Genomic DNA, 19,316 nt, shown 5'->3' on the forward strand with positions numbered 1-19,316 from the left:
GGAGGGTGGATGGGCGACCTGGCGTCCGGAGCTGCCTCCCCGTTGCAATTTCGCAGAGCGCCTCCTGCCTCCCCGGTCAGCCGCCCAAGGCCACAGGGGGGGGGGGGGAGAGAGAGAGAGAGAGAGAGAGAGAGAGAGAGAGAGAGAGAGAGAGAGAGAGAGAGAGAGAGAGAGAGAGAGAGAGAGAGAGAGAGAGAGAGAGAGAGAGAGAGAGAGAGAGAGAGAGAGAGAGAGAGAGAGAGAGAGAGAGGGAGAGGGAGGGAGAGAGAGAGAGAGAAGAGAGAGAGAGAGAGAGAGAGAGAGGGAGACGGAGGGAGAGAGAGAGGGAGGGAGGGAGAGAGAGAGAGAGAGAGAGAGAGAGGGAGAGGGAGGGAGAGAGAGAGAGGGAGAGGGAGGGAGAGAGAGAGAGGGAGAGGGAGGGAGAGAGAGAGAGAGAAGAGAGAGAGAGAGAGAGAGAGAGGTCGCTGGAGAGGCGGAATCAAAGGGCAGGGCTGGGGTGGGGAGGGCCGCGGGGATGCGTGTCATTTCCACCAACGGGGCTCCTGCCTGGCCCAGTCGCTCATCTGTCATCGCTGTCTCATTCCTGTTATTTACATCTGTCTTTAGCATTCTAATTACTCGCTTTATTACTTTAGCCTGGAGGAATCCTGTAAAAAACAACGGAGATGAGGATCCAACCACACAATAAAACTGCCCAAAAATCCCCACTGCACATTATACGGAGCACTTGAGAATATTTGCGCTGTTATATGACCTCAATATGTCCTTAGATTGATCTTATTAGATCTTTCTCTCTCCCTTAGTGGAGGCAATGAACTCTTAGAGAGGTACAGTGTGCACGAAACGTGTTGGAACAGGAGGAGTCGCTTGTTAAGGAGTGGGGGTGGGGGTGGGCGGTGAGGAAAAGGATTTAGAGGGGACTTTGAGGTAAAAGGCTGCACCCCACCCCACCCCCCCCCCACACACAGGCCCAGCTCCTAAACTCTCTGGGTCTTAGTTTTACTTGAGTCTACTTCAAGAGCCCATTTTCCCACACACGAAGACACTTAGAAATTTAGAGGCGGGAATAAACTGATTTAATATGTTTTATTTTCTTGCATTAATCTCTGAGTCCTTCTCCCCAAGGACTGGTGGGGGGGGGGGAGTGGATTTAGAGTAGAAAGAGAAAGAAGCTTAACATCGTGCCATTTTGAAGGTCTTTCTCTTAGCCTGCGATTTAAGAAGGTGCGGATCCAAATCTTGTCTTTGGTAGTACAGATCCACTTTAGACAGGAACCAGAAAGGGTCTAGTCCATGGCAAGAACAGCTTCCGTTTAACTGTTATTTATTCCTGGTAGTGGAATTATTGTTGCACTCAGTCGCAATTTTCTGGTTCTGCTAATGGTTTTCTTTATTGTTTTACACTAACATCATCTCCTCCAGAAAGAAAATGACAAAATCTATGGATTTTTAGATAAATAACTGAGATAATTTATTGGCCTTTATGCTCATCTGATGAAGGGGCTGATAGATAATGTAATAATATGCACATAATGAAGCGGGTTTCCTGTACCTCAGTCAAAAGAGGTTCAAGGGCAGAAGCTCTGTCTTCGAGCCTGAGGATGCCTCAGTGGAGAGTTATTTCCTTTTCCCTGTGGAAGAGAGGGCAGACCTCAGGACATCAACAATCTGACAGTAGGGAGTAGAGATGTGGAAAGAAAGAGAAATAAAACAATAAATTATCTCTATCACCACCCTCCAAATATTGAAGTAGGGTCCATTTGTCTTTTCTCCACACTTCTTCTAGTACCATTCCCAAGATGGCTACAAATTAAGAACTTTTAAAATGTAAGCATTGAAGATCAACACAGGCCTTCCCAGAGAGGGGAGTGATTCTCCCTCAGTAGGGTCTTCAGATTTCCTTTTGGCAAGACCCAGAAATCTGCTGTGGAAGAAGAGCAAAGGCTTCTGGGATGCCTATGAATGTGGACTTGGTCACCAAATGCCCTCTTTGCCCTGGCTTCTCGAGGTGGCCCATTGGAGGCCCGGTCTACTTGCTCTTCCAAACTCATCTAAATTACATCAATAACAGAGCGCACTCTTTAATGAGCTCTCAACTTTAAAGACTTGAAGGATATTAACAAGCCGCTTGACAAATGGTGCTTAGAAGCACATTAAAGACGCTGCTAATGGAGCGCATAATGACGGCTAATTTTCGATCAGATATAAATTAGAGCCCCAACAGTTATTTGCCTTAAGGACTTTATGTAAATGATTCTGTTCTGTATAAACTGAAAGGCGAAGAGAGCCCTGCCATTTTGGCAATCCTTGTGGATATGATTAATAGATCTGCAACAGAACTGGGCACAGACAACTGATGGCATTTCCATCTAAAAGTCAGCATGGAGGTACTAAATATGATCTCAAACCAGACTCAATGGGTGCGTCTTCTTTCACTGAAAGAGTAAAAATGTCCTTGGGCCCTCCCTCTCCCCAGGGTCAGAGATTAAGGCTCACCAAGGCAGAACATCTGGGCTGATTCCCCTAGACAACACCTCCCTCGTGGTGCTCCAATCAGCCCCCACTACCGTGCACTAGGACTGGTTCAGTGTTGCCGGCTCCCTTACCTCTCTCTCCTCCCCCATTATCCTCAAAGACTCTGGAATCCATATTGGGATCTAAGCTCTGTGGGTAGCTTTTTAGCATCCTTTCTGGGCAATCCCAAGAGAGTCCCTTGGCTTTGCACTTCATTCAGAATCTGCTAAAGTGCTAGAAAGGATCTGGGAGCAGGAGACTGGAGGAAGAGGTGAAGAGGAGGGAAGAAAGCAGAGGGGGATGGGAAGAGGTGAGGTGGGAAGAAAGAGGGTGGTGGAAAATTTAAGAGCAAAATTTCAGAGAGGAAAGACTGGAGGAGTGAGGAACCTGCTCAATTCAAAGCAGAAGAGGCACCTGGCATCTTTTCTTCCATCCATGCCTCTCTGATGAATGCAGCCTAAGTCCTTGGAGTGTTTAAAGGGTTTAGGGATTGACTCCTGATTTGCAGGTGGCTCTTGGTAGATTAGGAAAGGAAAACCCTAAGAAGGTCAAGTTCCTGTTCTCTCCAATCCATTTGGCATTGGTGGGAATGAGTGCCCAGCTAACACTAGGATTGTTTCAAGCAGCATCTAGTTGTATTTTGGGGATAGAAGAGAAATATTTTCCTGGACCAGGAGAAATTGGGAAGCCTCTATAAGAATGAATTTGCAGAACCTGAGAAACCAGCCAACTCTAGCTTGTCAATGGCTTATTTCTTGTGAATTCTAAATCAAACCTTAGCCTTTCAGATGCTGGAAAACCAAGCACCACCGCTTCTTAGGCAGTATCTGCCCACTCCATGCAAGATAAATAAGAATTGGGGGAAGGAAAAAATTTTTTTCAGTAACTCTGAGGCAGTTTTGCAGTTGCTGCTGAAATCCTGCCCCTATAAGAGAATGACTTCTAATGAGACCAACTTCTATGATTTCCTCACCCTAGCCATTTAGGGGTAGGGGAGGGATGAGAGTAATGAGAGAGGAAGGAGTGGGAAAAGAAAGGGTGAGGGCCAAGCATTAAAGAGTTTGCCTGGACTGATTAAATCATTTTGTAACTGATACCTCATGGCAAGGAGTTAAATGGTGATGATTCCGGAGGCTTCTTTCCCTCTTCACTGAGTTATCAAGTAGCTTTGTACTGGAAAACAAGAAATACCACTCTCATCTCCTATGACATCTGTTTACCTGCCTCTACAGCATCTCTGTTCCACTGCACACACTTCAAGCACTAAACAGGCCCCTAGTTGGAAAGGGCCATGAGGAAGATTCCTGGGTGCAGGGTCCTGTGGTGGAGGGAGCAGGTCGAAAGAACTGGATTCTCTGGCTCTGGCAGCGACCTCCTGCTCAAATCTCTTTTCCACTGGCTCTTTTGTGCTCTGTGTTGCTAGCAGAGTTGAGTGGTGCCCACTATTTGCGAAAAGAAAATACAGAGTTATGTTAATAGCAAACCAAATCACCGGACAGCAGAATTTTGCTTTTGATCACTGTTAGGAGGAAATCAGTTGTGACCTGAAGCAAGAGTGGATGGTAGGGAAAAGGCGGGATAGGGAGGGAGCAGTTTCAGCTTGGGGAACTTATTCTGATAGAATTTTTTCCACTGCTTCCTTCCTCCTGCCAGAGTTTGGGGATTTCTCATCTTCTAGGAATTGGGAGGGTTTACTGAGAGTGAAGAACACATATCATCCAGACTAGCAGTCATACAGATTTTTTGGACTTTCTCCTCCACAGAAATGGAGAATCTCTGGCCAAGTTGGGCTGGCTCCTGCCCAAGAACCCAGTGCTACCTTTTATCATGATATCCTGTCTCCTTTCTGTGCCCACACTATTTAAGCCCAAATGGAGTCCTTCTTGATTTGCTGTCCTCTCTCAAGGGAAATGTATAAATATCTCTCCAAATTAACGATCTATCTACCCCTTCTTTTCCTTTATTTCACTCCTCTCTAACTATGGGGGGGGACAGAGAGGGGTAGGTTTTACTGGAAAAGTGAACTTGTAAGAAAAAAATAGCATAAAAAAAAGAAACAAGAAAAAATATCATGCCTGCCAGGAGCTATTTCTGAGCAGACAGCCAGGAGTAACCCCTGAGCACCGCTGGGTGTGGCCCAAAAACCAAAAAAAAAAAAAAAGCAATGCCATGATTCAAGAAATGGAGCCTGGCCCTTAGGACAATACTGTAACTAAAAGGTTCCTGGCTTTACAGTGAACTAATAGGGAAGAGTGGATGGGACTGACCATTTCTCATTGGACTCATTTGGTTTGGGGGGGGGGCAGAAATGCTTTAGGATAGGGACCCCAGGTCCTTGGAAACTCTCCCAAAGCATCATAAATCTTGGCATTGAGGGGGGGCAAGTGCTTTTCCTATTGCTGCCTCCAAAGAAGGCCCTAAAGACAGAAGACTTGAGGAAAGCAATGATTTGATTCCTTCACGTTTTTTGCCACAGGCTGGCCTCCAGGTAATGAACTGGAAAGGCTACGTGCCCCAGCATCATTGCTAAAACCTTGAGCCCTCAACAAGAAAACTTAAAACCTTGAACCAGACTGCCTCCTCCATAAAATGCAGAACCCAGAAGAATCCTGGTCCCCAAGAAACTTCCACTGAATTCTGGCCCTTTCCTCCTGCTGAGCAGCATATAGACAGGTCTCCATTTTCTTCTCAGGACTCAGAGACACCCAGCCTTAGGACCAGAGCACAGTTACTCAAAGCCACCTTATCTGATCTATGCTAAGGGAGAGCTTCCTGAAGGGCTGTCTTGGCCACCCAAAAAGACAAAAGTGTCCCATGGTGGGGGTGGAGGAGGGATGGGAGTGGGTGGGTGATGGGGATGGGGAGGAATTTTGCTTGTGCAGAGGAGTGTGAGGAGGTGAGATGGCAGAGGAGGGGTTGAGAGATTCTGGGTGAGCTGGGAAAGTTTCACCAGTCGGGAGAGGTGCTAGTCACTGAACAACCAGCTAGGTGAGTTACCAAAATTAAGAGCTACAGACATCCTCTTGGACCCTGGGATTCTGCGTGCAGGAGGCGTTACCTCTCTTCCTGCCCAGCTTCAGGCCCAGGCCACCAGGGATAGTCCCAGAGCACCTCCTCCACACTGAAAAGAAATTCTGTTCTGGCCCATTGTTTGCCAGCCACCTTCCTTCCAAAATCAGCCCAGGTTCTGCTCTGGGGGGTGGGAGTGGTGGGAAATGCTTTGGGTTCCAACTCAGGGCTTCAACAGAAAAACTTCACAAACACACACCTTCCCTGAGCCACCAATAGAGCCCCTGGAAGCTGACTAGGACCAGCAGGGCTAGAAAAGAGCAGAAAGCGGCCTCTAGTCAGGGCTGGCCTTCTGTGGGGTCTTACCCTTACACATCTGCACCCCTCAGACTGCTGCATTTGGGGTAGCAATAGATTTTCTAAGGGGACAAAGTCCTCATTCACTTCCCCTTGCCATTACCTCCCAGATGGGGGACATGCACTTCCCAGACCCACACTTAAGTTGCCTCTGAACTTTTGCCAGCCCAGAGGCATAGAGCAGCAGACTAGGCAAACTCACAATAGCCTAGCGGCCCTTTGCATGAACTCACCGGCAGCAAGCACTATGGCCACCACACAGAGCACTGATTTCAGTTTCTTCACAATGCAACCATTAACAGCATGTCTTGTCTTGTGTGTGTGTCTCTGTATTTGTGTTTTAATAAAAATAAAATAAAGCCCCATTGCTTTAAACTGGTCCACGTTGGCATCGCCAAGCAATCCTGAAGCCAAGTGGTGTCTTTCAAAACTCTTGATTCATAGTTCTCATTTTCTGGCCGCCTTCAGTCACTCCGGGAAACTTAGAAGTTAGAGGAGAAGCCCTCAACCAGCGTGGAAGGAGGGGGAGCCTAAACCCAACTACAATCAAACACAACCACTTACACTTACTCCTGTGTACCCCCCAAAGACTTTGAATATGTTTGCAGAGCCCAGACAAATGAAAAATCAAAGGAAGAGGGAAGCATTTAAGGGGGAAGATGACTCTCAAAATTTAAGGTCTGTGACCTAACCCGCGCATCACCCAGGGGCTAGAGGGGGCTTGGGCCATCCGAGGCTGGCAGAGCCCGGGCTGGCAGGAGGCCTAGCTCGGTGCAGTGACAGCTGACTAATGGCTGCCGAGCCGGCTGGGGTGGCGACGAGGCTGGGGGTGGTAATTACCAGCTCCCCCTCCTCCCTACTTTACAGTCCGGGTTCTTTCTGCGAGCCCAGCTGCGCGCTAGGCCAGCTCGGCCTCGGGGCAACCGGAAGCCGGAATGGGGGTGGGGTGCCCCCCAACCTGAATCTAGATTCTTCAAAGCTTTCTGAATGAGGACACCCCGAGGCCCCATTCTAGCCCGGCCGAGGAGCAAAGGGAAAAAGTGTGGATACCTGCCAGAAAGAGGGACCCCCGACCCAGAGCGCGCGGGTGAAAGCTGGAGAGCCTCTCGGAAGAGGTACCCCTCTGATGGGTCCTCCTGGGGGCTGAGACCTCCTGGGGGCCGCCTCCCATAGCCTGCCTTCCCCGGTCCACAAAAGCTCGCCCCCCTCTTCCTAGGAGCTCAGGCTCCCCTGGGCCCCTCAGGCCTGGAGTTAAGGGCAGGCATGGGGTGGGGGCTCAGAGAAGGGGCCAGGTTCCTCACCTCCTCCCGCCGCCTTCCTCCCGCAGGCCCGAAGCTTCCACCAAGTCGGGGATTTTTTTTTCCCCCGGAATAATTGATGGGTCCAGTTCTCCTGAGCTTTCCGGGGAGAGCGCGGCAGACCGCGCTAGAATTTAAATAGACGTGATTAGTAAAATGCAAGGGGCGAGGCGCCTCGGCCCTTTCTCTAGGGCTCCTGGCTGCGCGCCTGGCCGGGCGCCCTCTCCCCGGGGCTCCAGGGCGCCGCGAGGGGCCAACGCCGGCCTGATCTCCCTAGCCCTACAGTTCCCCACCTTTTGAACTCTCCCCCCAACCCATTCTCCCCCCCCCCCCCCGCCTCTCTCTCACCAGTTTGTACCCGGAGCTGGAGGAGAGGGGATTTAGGGGTGGCCTGCGACCAGTCTGGCAGGTGCAAAGAGGCAGGCAAGCCGGCGGAGTGTCCACCCACGCAGAGTGGAACGAGACTCTACTCTGGGAGTCGAGGTCCCCGAACCCGGCTGCTCAGTCCCAGGCATCGTTCTCTGGTCTCAGTCCAGTCCTGGCTTCTGTCTCCTGGCTGCAGGACCGCTCAAGTTCGGGTGCGTCTTCGTTCTCCCAAAGCTCTCAAGAGGTCCCAGCACAAAAATAAATAGGGGGGGGGTTACCCGCTGGTCAAGCCTTCTCTGACTGCGTGCTCCCCTCTCTACCTCATCGATTAGTTCTTGAAAAGGGGGCTGTGCATTCTTATAGCATCGACGGCCAATTAATATTGCATTAACTCTATTAAAACACACACTCACTCACACACAAAAGCACCAGAAAACTGCGACCCCGTCAAAGGCATCTATTATTCACGGAAATGTAATCGGAGACCTCAGAGATGCTTGTGACGGGCCAGCAGAGGAAAACAGAACCGTGACAATATTTCAGAAAGGAAGGGGTTCCAAGGGTATCTAATATTTAATTTCAAGTCTGTGGTTTTCTAATTCGAGATTAAAAGCAGTCACGTCTTTGAAGCCAGACAGTTGGTATAAATGTACAGTTAAAATATTCTATTCTTCGGTCCCTAGACAGAGCTCTCTGCTCGTCCCAGGCTTCATTAAATTTTTATTATCATCCCAGACTAGAGCGGGGAATAGGCAGAAAGACTGTCCATCTAATTGCAATTGATAAAAAAAAAAAAAAAAAAAAGCTCTTAGCTTTCCCACCCTCATTTTAATATATTAGCAGCAGTTTGGTGTGTCCAGTCTTTGCCAGGCCTGTGAAATGCACAATCACTTCATCGCACAGAGGCAGTTTCCACTTTTCAATAGGAAGCTCAGACTTGGCTATCTGCCCTTCTCCTTGACTGGGGGCGAGCGGCAGTGGAGGGAGACAGATTAGGTAGCTGAGATTGGCTTAAGAAAGTGATGCTCTATGAAGGGGGTGGGGATGTGACACCAGTTCTTGGAGCAGCTGGCAAAAGATCAACTAGAGACAACATTTGTGCGAAGCTGTTTTTTCCTGTGGCAAGATAGAAGCATATTGGTATCCAAACAAAACAAACATTATTAGACCAGGCAGGGCTTTTCCAGGGACTCTCCAAAGTGCAGGATGAAAGTGGAGAGTAATATTTTTATTTTCTTTCTTTCTTTCTTTCTCATTGCTGACCCATCACACACACACACACACACACACACACACACACACACACCAAACCATTTGTACATTTGTACTTCCGAAGCCTTTTTTTATATGCTGCAAGTCCACAGTAAAATCAAAACTAGTTCTCTCTCTCTCTCACTCTCACTCTCACTCTTCCTCCCCACCCCTGTGTGTGTGTGTGTATGTGTGTGTGTGTGTGTGTTTGCTAATCTCAACAAGAGCATCTTAAATATTTTTTCAAAAGGTTGTAAATAAAACCTTTTCATCTTTAGGCATTAAAAGTACTGAATAAAATCCACAGTTTGCTCTCGAAACAGCTCCTATTATCACATTGCCACTTAATTTTATTTCTATTCTCTCCAAGTTAAATAGAAAGACTGGCTCACAGGGGAGCTGGCTGCGCCTCTAGACCGGGCTGTCAAGCTCAGAGTCTCACTGTGCAAAGTTAATTTCAATTCCCGAGGAGGATTTCCCATTCTGGCTGGCTCTGACCCACAGTAATTAGCTGAGATAACTAATGATTACTTACTTATTCCTTGTAATTATCTGGATTTAATAATTCGCTGTGTAATTTATTAATTTGCTCATAACGGCCTTTCAGGGCTGGAAATGAGTCCTCTAAAGGGGCAGAGTAGGAAAAATTTAGTGATTTTTCCCCTCATTGCCATAAATCTGTCTCCTGACAAATGTAGACTTCTGGAACATTTCTATCATCATAACTATCGGGAACCTTTATCTCCTCTTCTATCCTAACAGGATACCAGTCAACTTTTATCCTGATGTAATTCCTTTCTCCAAGACTAAGCAAAAAAAGTAAAATGCAATTTTGAGTCTGAATGTGGATGATTGCCTGAGAAATATAGTTTTCTTTGATTAAATAGATCATTTTTAAAAACTTCCTGACATAGTTTCCTTGAGAAAAATGAGTTTTGTTCTCTGAATGTCTTTTCAAATCAAGTGTATTTTAAATGTCTTTTCAGCATGTCTTTAAGAGCTTCCCCACTCCATAGATCAAAATGAATGGTTTAATTTAAAATGGAAAATGGAACATTTCCACTCCAAAATTTTTTATTCTCTTGGCAAAAATCCAAATTTTTGGAGGTAAAAAGAGATCCTAGACTCTGTTTTTGATACTAAAATATAAATGTTATGCATTATTATTTTTATGTTATGTAGAAATTATGAGAATATTAAATTGTATATATTTTAATGATTTAATTTGCCTTTTCACATTTCCTAAGATTTCCCCCTATGTTGTATATCAAGAAAACCTAATGTGACCAAGAACCCACCAACTAATTTTAATGTCATCTCTCCATAGGAAATTGCTTTCTTTTAGGCAATATCCATTTGGCATAGAGAGAGCTTATGGATCAACATGGACTTATCTGGTCTTTACTCTCAGACACTGACTGACATTAAAAAAAACTTTTTCTAGCCTACATAGTTCTGAAAAGTCAGGCTGAATATTTACAGCTATGCTACTATAGCAATTAATAAGTGATAGATTTCCAATAAAATAATTATTCTGGGGGAATGAAATATCAGTCATAACTATAAATGAATTTGATTGATATACAAAGGAATTTCAGTCATGGTTTTACAATTTATCCATTTAAATATTTCAAAAGTCAACACCAAATGGGTATTTCTCAATAATTAATACTAGATCTATCTTCATTTCCTTTAATTACTTCTCTAAGACCACAATCCTTTTCTCTCTAAATCTGATTTGTTTTGAATGTTTCTGCAACTTTGATTAATAAAAGAAATACCAAGAACACATTTCATTTTAAAATTCTGCTTTTCCAATAAAAACAAATGGTTAAGCATACTTTAGTAATGGACATCTGATAAATTAATGGGCAAACATTCATTCATGGAAACTATTGTGTAGTTCAAAACTTTATTACTTTATACATATGTACTTTAATACATATAGAAAGAATGATTATTTCATTTTCATTTAATATAATTCTGTCTCTACTACTTCAAAAGCATTTCTGCCTTCATTTTAAGATGTTGAAGTTTTGTAGTGGAAAATACAAGTCACTTATTTTCCCCCACTTCCTTTTCCTCTCAAGGTACATGTTCTCAACATGTCCATGTAAGGAAAGAGGGAAGAATTATCTACTGAAGATGAACTATCCGAGGTCATCAGACTTGGTGTCTATATATTTAGTCCATTATTTTCTCAGTTTTTAAAAAGAGAAAAAGAAGAACGTTCACCAGCAGACTGGTTAAACTTCCTTTAGAGGAGTTTCTGTAGAGTTAAGTGTGTGTTACTGTCCATGGTTCTGAAACCACTTCTGGGTTTAGTGAGAATAAAAGCTAGTTGTTTAAAAAAGGAATTTTTGAGCTTTTAAGCCATGGGGAGAAAAATAAACCACCAATCTCACCATCTCTTTATTCACAGATCTCTGATTAAAACCATTCTCAGTGTTCCCTAGGCAACCTGCAATTATTAGTAAAGGGACACGTGGATTTTATTTTTTCAGATGTTACTTTAGTCATAAAAATGGAAATTCTTCCTCCTAACCCCCACCAGCCCAACTTTCACAGATATTTTTGGTAGATCTAAAATATATAGTCTGTTTTGATACTATATTGGGACCAAGAAAGTTCTATATCAATGGTGTCACGGTACATGTTAGCAGAATTACCTGTAGAGGATGGTCTGGCTCCTTCCTCTTATTTCATCTACAAGTTTTTAAATGGTCTCATTAATATCTAAACCATTGCTCTCCTGGGTGGGAGCTGGCAACCTTTGTTATGGCTCTAGTATGCTGTTCAACTCTTGCAGGGAGATTAAAAATAATTTAAAATGAGTAAAGAGGTGTCTTTAAACTAGCACCAACAAAAAAGATCTGTGCACCAAAGGAGCAGAATTTCTTTGTGTCAGACCATTGAACAGACTTCCACGATTCTTCTGAGTAACTCACAGAAAGGTAGCAAAAATGTGCTCCTTCCAACAGTCCAATATTGCTTCCTCCGCCCCATTATGCCTATTTTAGACTATGATTTACTTCAAAAGTTATGAGAAGAGGGGAATGAGCATGAGCTTGAGGGAGAGAGAAAGGGGTGGGGAAGCACATACTTACTTCAAACCCCAGAGACTTACAGGTTTCCTTCTTGGTTCTGGCTTGAAGGTGTAGCTCTTCAGGAGCAGATACTGAACTAAGTAAGAAATATTTTGGGCCACTTCTAGGCCTCAGACATAGTGACTGAACATCCAATCTGGCCTCAGCTTTCACCACACCCAGACTTCCAGGGTGGTTGAAAATTGAGCTGTGTTCCTTTCTTCCTATGGCCAAGTAATACATCTGCTCCCAAAGATCCTCTTTTTGCAGAATTATTGCAGATCTGGGAAAGGACTCCAAAGAAGGCATTTGAAACCCAAACCACCACCCTGTTTGAGTGGATTAGCAAAGCATCCTGTGAGATGAACTCTGTTCTTTTATACTTTCCTAGAAAATAAAAAGCCCTCCAAAATCTTGGCCAGAGTTTGATAACAATTCCCTAACAAGCTTCCAAGTACATTTCTAATTTAAAATTTCCATCAGACTCATTCCCAAATAAATAATTTAAAACAACCTCACATTTTAGAAGTCATTTTAATTTTGATAGCATCTTTTAATGAAAAAAGCATCATACTTTGCCAAGAAAACATTAAAATCATCTCTTCAATAAAAGACAATCAAACAACACCCAAATTAACTTAATACATTACCATAGTAAATCAACCATCTATTAACAAATCAAAAGAACAAACAAGGAAACAGATCATATACAGAACTCAAGACTTCGGAGAGCCTCAAATCAAACAATAATACAGCCAAATTTGTAAGAATATATCTATATGTGCATCGTTTCGAATGAAATATTTACAACTGATAAGGTTCCAGTCATCATGTGCCTGATCAATCACTTTGTTGTTCCAAAAGAATTCTACTAAACCAGGTGAATAATGTACAAGCAGTGCAATATCTTTATCATTCAAATTAGATTTTCTACAAACAAACCTCCAAAGGAGAAAAGAACCAAAGGATTCCTAAAAAACGTTAGACTGTGCTCAGCAAAGCAATTGAAAATGAGAAGACTGAAATAGCTCTGTGAAATTTTAGAACCTGGAAGGGCAAACACCAAGGGGCAATAAGCCCAAAGCTGCAGAAAAGATGCCAATTGCCAGGCTATCAATTGCTTCACATCTTTTCCTCCATTGGAGATGTGTGTGTGTGTGTGTGTGTGTGTGTGTGTGTGTGTGTGTGTGTGTGTGTAGCAGTGGGAACAATGTGGGAATCCCCATTAAATATGTAACGAAGTAAACAATACTTTGGACAGTGAATCAGACCTACACGATTAAGACATCAATTACCCAGTGTCAACTCACAAATCAGAACACTACCATCCAAAGAAAGAAAAGAAAAACAATCTTCATTTAAAGTGAGATTCTATAAACAGGCTCAAAGGAACATATTATTGGAGGATAGCTAGTAAAATTCAGTGAACTCATCAAACCAAAAAAAAAAATTGTACTTCCACGAAACCATACATTCCCCCTCCTCTGTTATTTTAAATACTAAAGAAGTTTAATTAATTAGAATGTGCACAAAATTAAGCTGCTAGAGAGATAAATTAATAATTTACAGAGGGTTGTTGGGCAATAATCTAATAATAGCTTTTCAAGATCAGTGAACACAGCAGGCGCACCTCCTTTCTTAAACATTAACACTTGAGAGAGGAGAGAAGGGGGGGTAAGAACCACAATAAAAATATATATGTATATAATATACAGTGTAAACGCAGAAAATCTGCCATCTTCTTTTAAAATTCAAAATACTTTAGAGACGTCTCTGTCACATTAAGCATCAACTCTAGTTTAAAGTTTCGGTCCTGAATCAATTTCCTATTTCTGAAAAATAGCTGCAAAGTGGACTTTTAAAATTCGAACGGGGAGTGCTGTCTTTAAGAATAAAAACAAATCTTACTTGCTCCTGCTGGCGGCCTGTGAAAAGGCTCTATTGGCTGTTTCGGCTTCAAACAGCCCAGCTCCAGTTTGCCTCGGAAGGTGCCCAAGTGCCGGGTAGAAGTAGGGGTGAAAAGGGGGTGTCCGGGCCAATCCCTGCTGCAGCTTCTCTTTCCGTGGAAAACTCGTTGCGCTGTTTCTCACCGGGCCTGGGACTCCGTGGCTCGCTAGAGTTTTATGTATTTTAATTTTAATTAATTTATTGTTTTTTTTTGCAAGTACGGTCTCCAACCCAAGACTGTCATCGGATTCACATTTTCTGGCATTTGTTTCTGGGCGCCCAACGTGGAAAGAAAAGAGGCAGGAGAGAAAGGGTGGGGTGGGGGAAGAGACCTCGAGGGATGCGGAGGCGGGGTGCCGTCCCTGGAGACGCCGCCAAGGGGGCCCTAGATGCCCGCTGAGTATTTCATTCTTTTCTGTTTCTGCCTCTGGTTGCAGAACCAGACGCGCACCACGTTTTTCTTAAGGTCCAGCTTCTCGGCGATGGCGGCGATCTTCTCGGACGACGGCCGGGGCTGGATGGCAAAGTAGGCTTCCAGCGAGCGCTTTTCGGGCGCGGCGATGGACGTGCGTTTGCGCTTCTTCTCGGCGCCGTTGAAGAGCTCGGGCTTGGTGAGCTTCTCGCGGTGCGACTTCTCGGCCTCCTCCAGCCAGGCCTGCAGGATGGGCTTGAGCGCGATCATGTTGTTGTGCGAGAGCGTGAGTGACTCGAACCTGCAGATGGTGCTCTGGCTGAGCGAGCCCACGCCGGGGATCTTGAGGTTGGCCAGCGCCGAGCCCACGTCGGCCTGCGTCACCCCCAGCTTGATGCGCCGCTGCTTGAAGCGCTCGGCGAACGCCTCCAGGTCCCGGGGGTCGGCGTCCACGTCGCTCATGCAGCCCATGTGCGAGGGCAGCCCGTGCGCGTGGGCCATGCTGAGCGCCGCTTGGTGCATGGGGTTCATGGTGGCCATATGGGGCGCGTGCGCCGGCGTGGACACCACCGCGCCGTCCGGGCCTGCCATGGCGCCTAGAGCCAGCCCGGGACTCAGGTGCTCCAGCAGCTCCCCCTCCAGCGCCTGGTGCGGCTGGTGGTGGTGATGGTGGTGGTGATGGTGGTGGTGGTGCGTCCCGGCCAGCGCCGATGGGTGCGAGATGGGGACAGACGACGACGAGGCGGCCGAGGTGCACGGGATGGTGTTCATGGTGTGGTAGGTGGCGTCCGGCTTGAAGGGACTGTGGTGAGGCGGGTGGTGGTGGTGGCTCTTGCTCTGGGAGACGATGTCCACCGCCGCCAGAGCCTCAGCGCGGGCCAGCAGACTCTCATCCAGTCCGCCGAATATATTGCTCTGCAATTGCAAGTAAAAGGCACACATTACGCTCAGCAGGGAATTGCGGCGCACTCGCTCTCCAAAAGCCCCGGCGCCGCGCCGCGCCGCGCCTACAACATTCCCAGTAGGTCGAAAGAATCAATAGCAGTCGTGGCAAGACTACTAAGAGTAGTAATAGTAGTAGTAGGTAGAAGAAGTAATAGTAGTAGTAGTAATGATAATAATAATAATAATAATAAATCCTGGAGAGCAATAGAGGAGACAACGCCACCGAGAGATGCCGCGAGTGCGCGAGGTCTAGGACTAGAGTGAACCTGCAAAACACAACACAGCGTGCGCAAAGGCAACGTCCCAGGTCATAAAAATTAATATGAAAAGAAAGACCCGCTGAATACATAAGAGAGGAGAGAGCGAGCGAGAGCGAGAGCGAGAGAGAGAGAGAGAGAGAGAGAGAGAGAGAGAGAGAGAGAGAGAGAGAGAGAGAGAGAGAGAGAGAGAGAGAGAGAGAGGGAAATTGGAGGTGCGGGGTGATTTGCTGTGCAGACATGAAAAAAAACATCAAGCAGATAAAGGGGGCTGTCAAAATGTGCCTTTAAGCGGTGATTATGCAGAAATACGCACCGGTGGGGTTGGAAGACACGCTCTCCGCAACGCCTCCGAGCCCCCGCCGCCGCCACCGCCGCTGCCGCCGCCGCCGCTACTCGAGCTGCTGCTCCGGCTGCCGCCCCCGCCGCCGCTCCCGCCGCCGCCGCCGCCCGCAGCGTTACTGGAGCTGCTGGGGGAGCTGGCGGCGGGCGCCGCGGAACCGGGCGAGGCGCTGTGCAGGGCCGAGTACTTGGGCTCCACGTGCAGGCTGCCGCCGTGCGGCATGCTGAACGCCTGCTTGCTGTTCAGGGACATCATCATCATCTTCCCGGCCGCCCGGGAACAGGTCGGGGGAGCACGCGCGGAGCCCGGCTGCCCCGCACGATGACCGGAGAGGCGCGCGCCCCGCAAGAGCGAGAGCCGGGAAGGGCCGAAGCAAAGTTGCACTCAGCCGCCGCCTCCACTGGGCTCGGCGCGCTCGGCCCGGACCGCGCGCACTCCGGCGTCGGTTCCGCGCTCAGCGCTGCTTTGGGGTCGCCGGGCACCTCGCGGTGCTGGCTGTAAGGACCTGGGCGTCCGCAAGTGCCCCGGCGCCGCGTGGCCGCCGAGTTATACTCCCCGCTCCCCGCGCCTGCCCCCCGCGCCCCCGCCTCCCGCCCGCCCGCCTCTCCGCCCACCCTAGCCTGCCTGCCTGCCTGCGCGCTCCTGCGAAGATCTCTCTCTCTCTCTCTCTCTCTCTCTCTCTCTCTCTCTCTCTCTCTCTCTCTCTCTCTCTCTCTCTCTCTCTCCTCTCTCTCTCTCTCTCTCTCTCTCTCCCTCTCTCTCTCTCTCTCTCTCTCTCTCTCTCTCCCAGATACACGCCTCCTTCCACCCGCCCCCCGCCGCTACGCCCCCCACCTCCCCTTTCAGCCCCCCGCCTCGTCCCGCAATCCGCAGCTCTCACTGAAGCTCCCCTCTGCGCCCCCTTGGCCAAGCCCAGCGCTCCACTGCGGGACACTCGCTGCTCAAGAGTCGGACTCCAGCCCCTCCCGGCCCAGCCGCCCAGTCTCCGCCCGCGCGGGGAAAAGAAACTCCGAGATAAAGTTGCCTGACAACTTGCCCGCGCTCTCCCCTCGACGCCCAGGTAGGGTCTCACCTGGCCGCGGCTCTACCGTTAAGTCCCCGGCCTCCGCCCCTCCTCGGCCCGCCCCTCCCAGCTGCTCCGGGGATGCGGCTCCCCAGCTCTGGCCACCTTGGAGCCAGCGGGCGCTGCCGCCGCCGATCCGACCCGTACGCGCCGCTCTGCGGGTCCGCCCGGCCAGTGCGGCCCCCGGCGCTCCGCTGCGCGCCCTCTCGGCCCGACCGGCGCCTGGAGCCGCAGAGACATGGGGTCGGCGGGGCTGCCGGGCTTCTGGCGCTCGGCCTCTCGCTGCTCTCCGCGGATTGGACGGCCGCGGAGCCGGCCGGGGTCGCCTGTGCGCATGCGAGTCCCCCCTCCCCGCCGCCCCCCTCCCGGTCTCACTCCCACCCAACATCACCCACTCGCGCTCTTCTCCACCCTCTTTTCTTTTCCCTGAAATCTTCCTCCTCCTCGTCCTCCAGCATGCCCCCATCCTTCCCCCTCCAGCGCCCGGTGAACGGGCCCGGGCAGAATTGCCAACCCTGACACTGGATTTATTATTCTTCATTAGCCACAATCAGAGGAGCATGGGGCAACTGGCTGAGGCAGAGGGAGGGCTGGAGATCACAGAGCGCATGTGCAGGTGGCCCCCCTAAAAAAACACACACACACACACACACACACACCCTCAGGGGATTGGCACAAGCCCCATTCACTTTCCCTTTCCATAGCCCTTCACCTATTTGCAGCCCGCACTTGGCCCGCACTTGGGTCCCAGGGCACATCACTTTTCTTAGAAGTGGGCGCGCGCGCGCGCACACACACACACACACACACACACACACACACACACACACAACTAGCACGCGCTCAGGTCCTGAGGGGTGACCTCTCCTCCACCCCTGCCCCTACGCGCGCGCGCGCGCTATCCGACCGCTCCCCTCCACACTCCAGTCTCCCCTCCACTTCCCTGGAGGTTAGGAGCCGCGGTCACCTCCCCCGCACCCCTTCTTCCCACCCCACAGCAGAAGGAACGGGGCGAGGGCTGGAAGGGCCCTCGTGAGTCGGACGCTGGAGCCTGCGGGTGGCCCGAGCCGGTCAGGGTGGCTGGGAGCAGGTGCGGTGCTCGGGTGCCTGGGGACGGCGAGCAGGTGCGGGAGCAGGCGGCAGGCCTGCCAGGCTCTGGCGCGCGCTGGGACCAAACGGACCGGGAAGGAGCGATGCGAAGGGCAGCCCTGGAAGTGGTCAGCGCCCGCAAGCCCAGTGGCGTCGGGAGTTGGGGCTCCGGGTCACCACGATCTCAGCTGGGTGGGACGGCAGCAGGTTCAACCTGGGCACAATTGATGCGGAGAAAGCGGCGGCTGCAGCAGGGCGGCGGTTTCTGTCCATGGTCCTGAACCCCTTGTGCGTCTCTGCGCTCTTCCCGGGCTGTCCCGGGCTGTCCCGGGCTGCAGAGGAAAATAACAAATAGTAGCGGCCGAAGGGAATTGTGCTCTGGACTAGAAGCCTGGAGACGCTCGGACTAGGAGCTAGAAAGGGGCTTGTTGATATGAATGAATATGGATGGCGCCCGGACGGTTCAAGTAAACGCTTTGGTGTTTAATTTCTGTGTCGACAACAGCCAGGGTAATTTTCAAAGAAATAAAGGAATGACATGGTCCCGCTCTCACTGTCTCAAGCTTAGAGAACTGAAATAAATCAAAGTTAAAAGCTTGAGTATCATTTAATTATAGTGTGAATAGCGCTTTGAAAGAAGTAGAACAACATCTCTAAGCAAATTATGACTGGGGCCAGGAAGGACTTATTAGATTGAAATTTCATTTAGGCTCCGGAGATGCCGCGCCTGCCCGTGTAATCTGCTCTGCCTCATCTGATTTGTATGCTTAATTCAGCTTGACGAATTTATTAGTTTTCATAAGGGTGAAAAAATGGAGCAGCGCTATGGCCTAATGCATTGTGTGCGCTATAAATTGTATGTCATCATGGCAAGGCTGAAGTCTATAGAAATCTTTTATTAATGTCGCCAAAGGAGGAAGAATGTTCGTGCCAGCCTTGAGAGGTTCACGCCAAATTCTGTGGCTCTGTCTCTCTGGTCCGTTAGCATACTGTCCTACCAATCAGACTATACTTCATCAGTGATATAATTTCAAACTTCAAATTATGTTCTAATTAACAAGGGTTGTCCAATTTGCTTAATCTTCAAAAGACTTTGGCTGGTCTAATTAGTATGAACTGTTGAGCATCTCCCGAAAGCTTAATAAAAATCCATTAAGATATTTTGGGTATGTTTTTCGTAAGTACCATGTAAGGGACTAGGGACAATGTGAGAGCGGAAAAGAAATACAAGTGGAAGGAAGATAAAATGTCCTCATGGACCTCGTTACAATTCTAGGGGATTGTAATTCTAGGGGATTGCAATTCTAGGGGAAGCCTGAGAGAAACAACTGGTCATTGCACCCTCTAATCATGCGCTGCTGTGTTTCAATAAAGGCAGA

At 48.5% G+C, this 19,316-nt stretch overlaps 1 protein-coding gene across 1 annotated transcript; it reads right to left on the reverse strand.

Annotated features, from left to right (window-relative positions):
• Positions 1–13,721: 13,721 nt before the first annotated feature.
• Positions 13,722–16,175, reverse strand: POU4F2 (POU class 4 homeobox 2). The gene is made up of 2 exons (XM_049770099.1): positions 15,759–16,175; positions 13,722–15,155 (listed from the first exon to the last, which is right to left on the reverse strand). Exons 1-2 carry the CDS (start codon positions 16,044–16,046, stop codon positions 14,214–14,216), a joined length of 1,230 nt encoding a protein of 409 aa, XP_049626056.1. The 5' UTR covers positions 16,047–16,175; the 3' UTR covers positions 13,722–14,213.
• Positions 16,176–19,316: the final 3,141 nt, after the last annotated feature.

The sequence above is a fragment of the Suncus etruscus genome, chromosome 3 (assembly GCF_024139225.1).
Source record: "Suncus etruscus isolate mSunEtr1 chromosome 3, mSunEtr1.pri.cur, whole genome shotgun sequence".
Classification (NCBI taxonomy): domain Eukaryota; kingdom Metazoa; phylum Chordata; class Mammalia; order Eulipotyphla; family Soricidae; genus Suncus; species Suncus etruscus.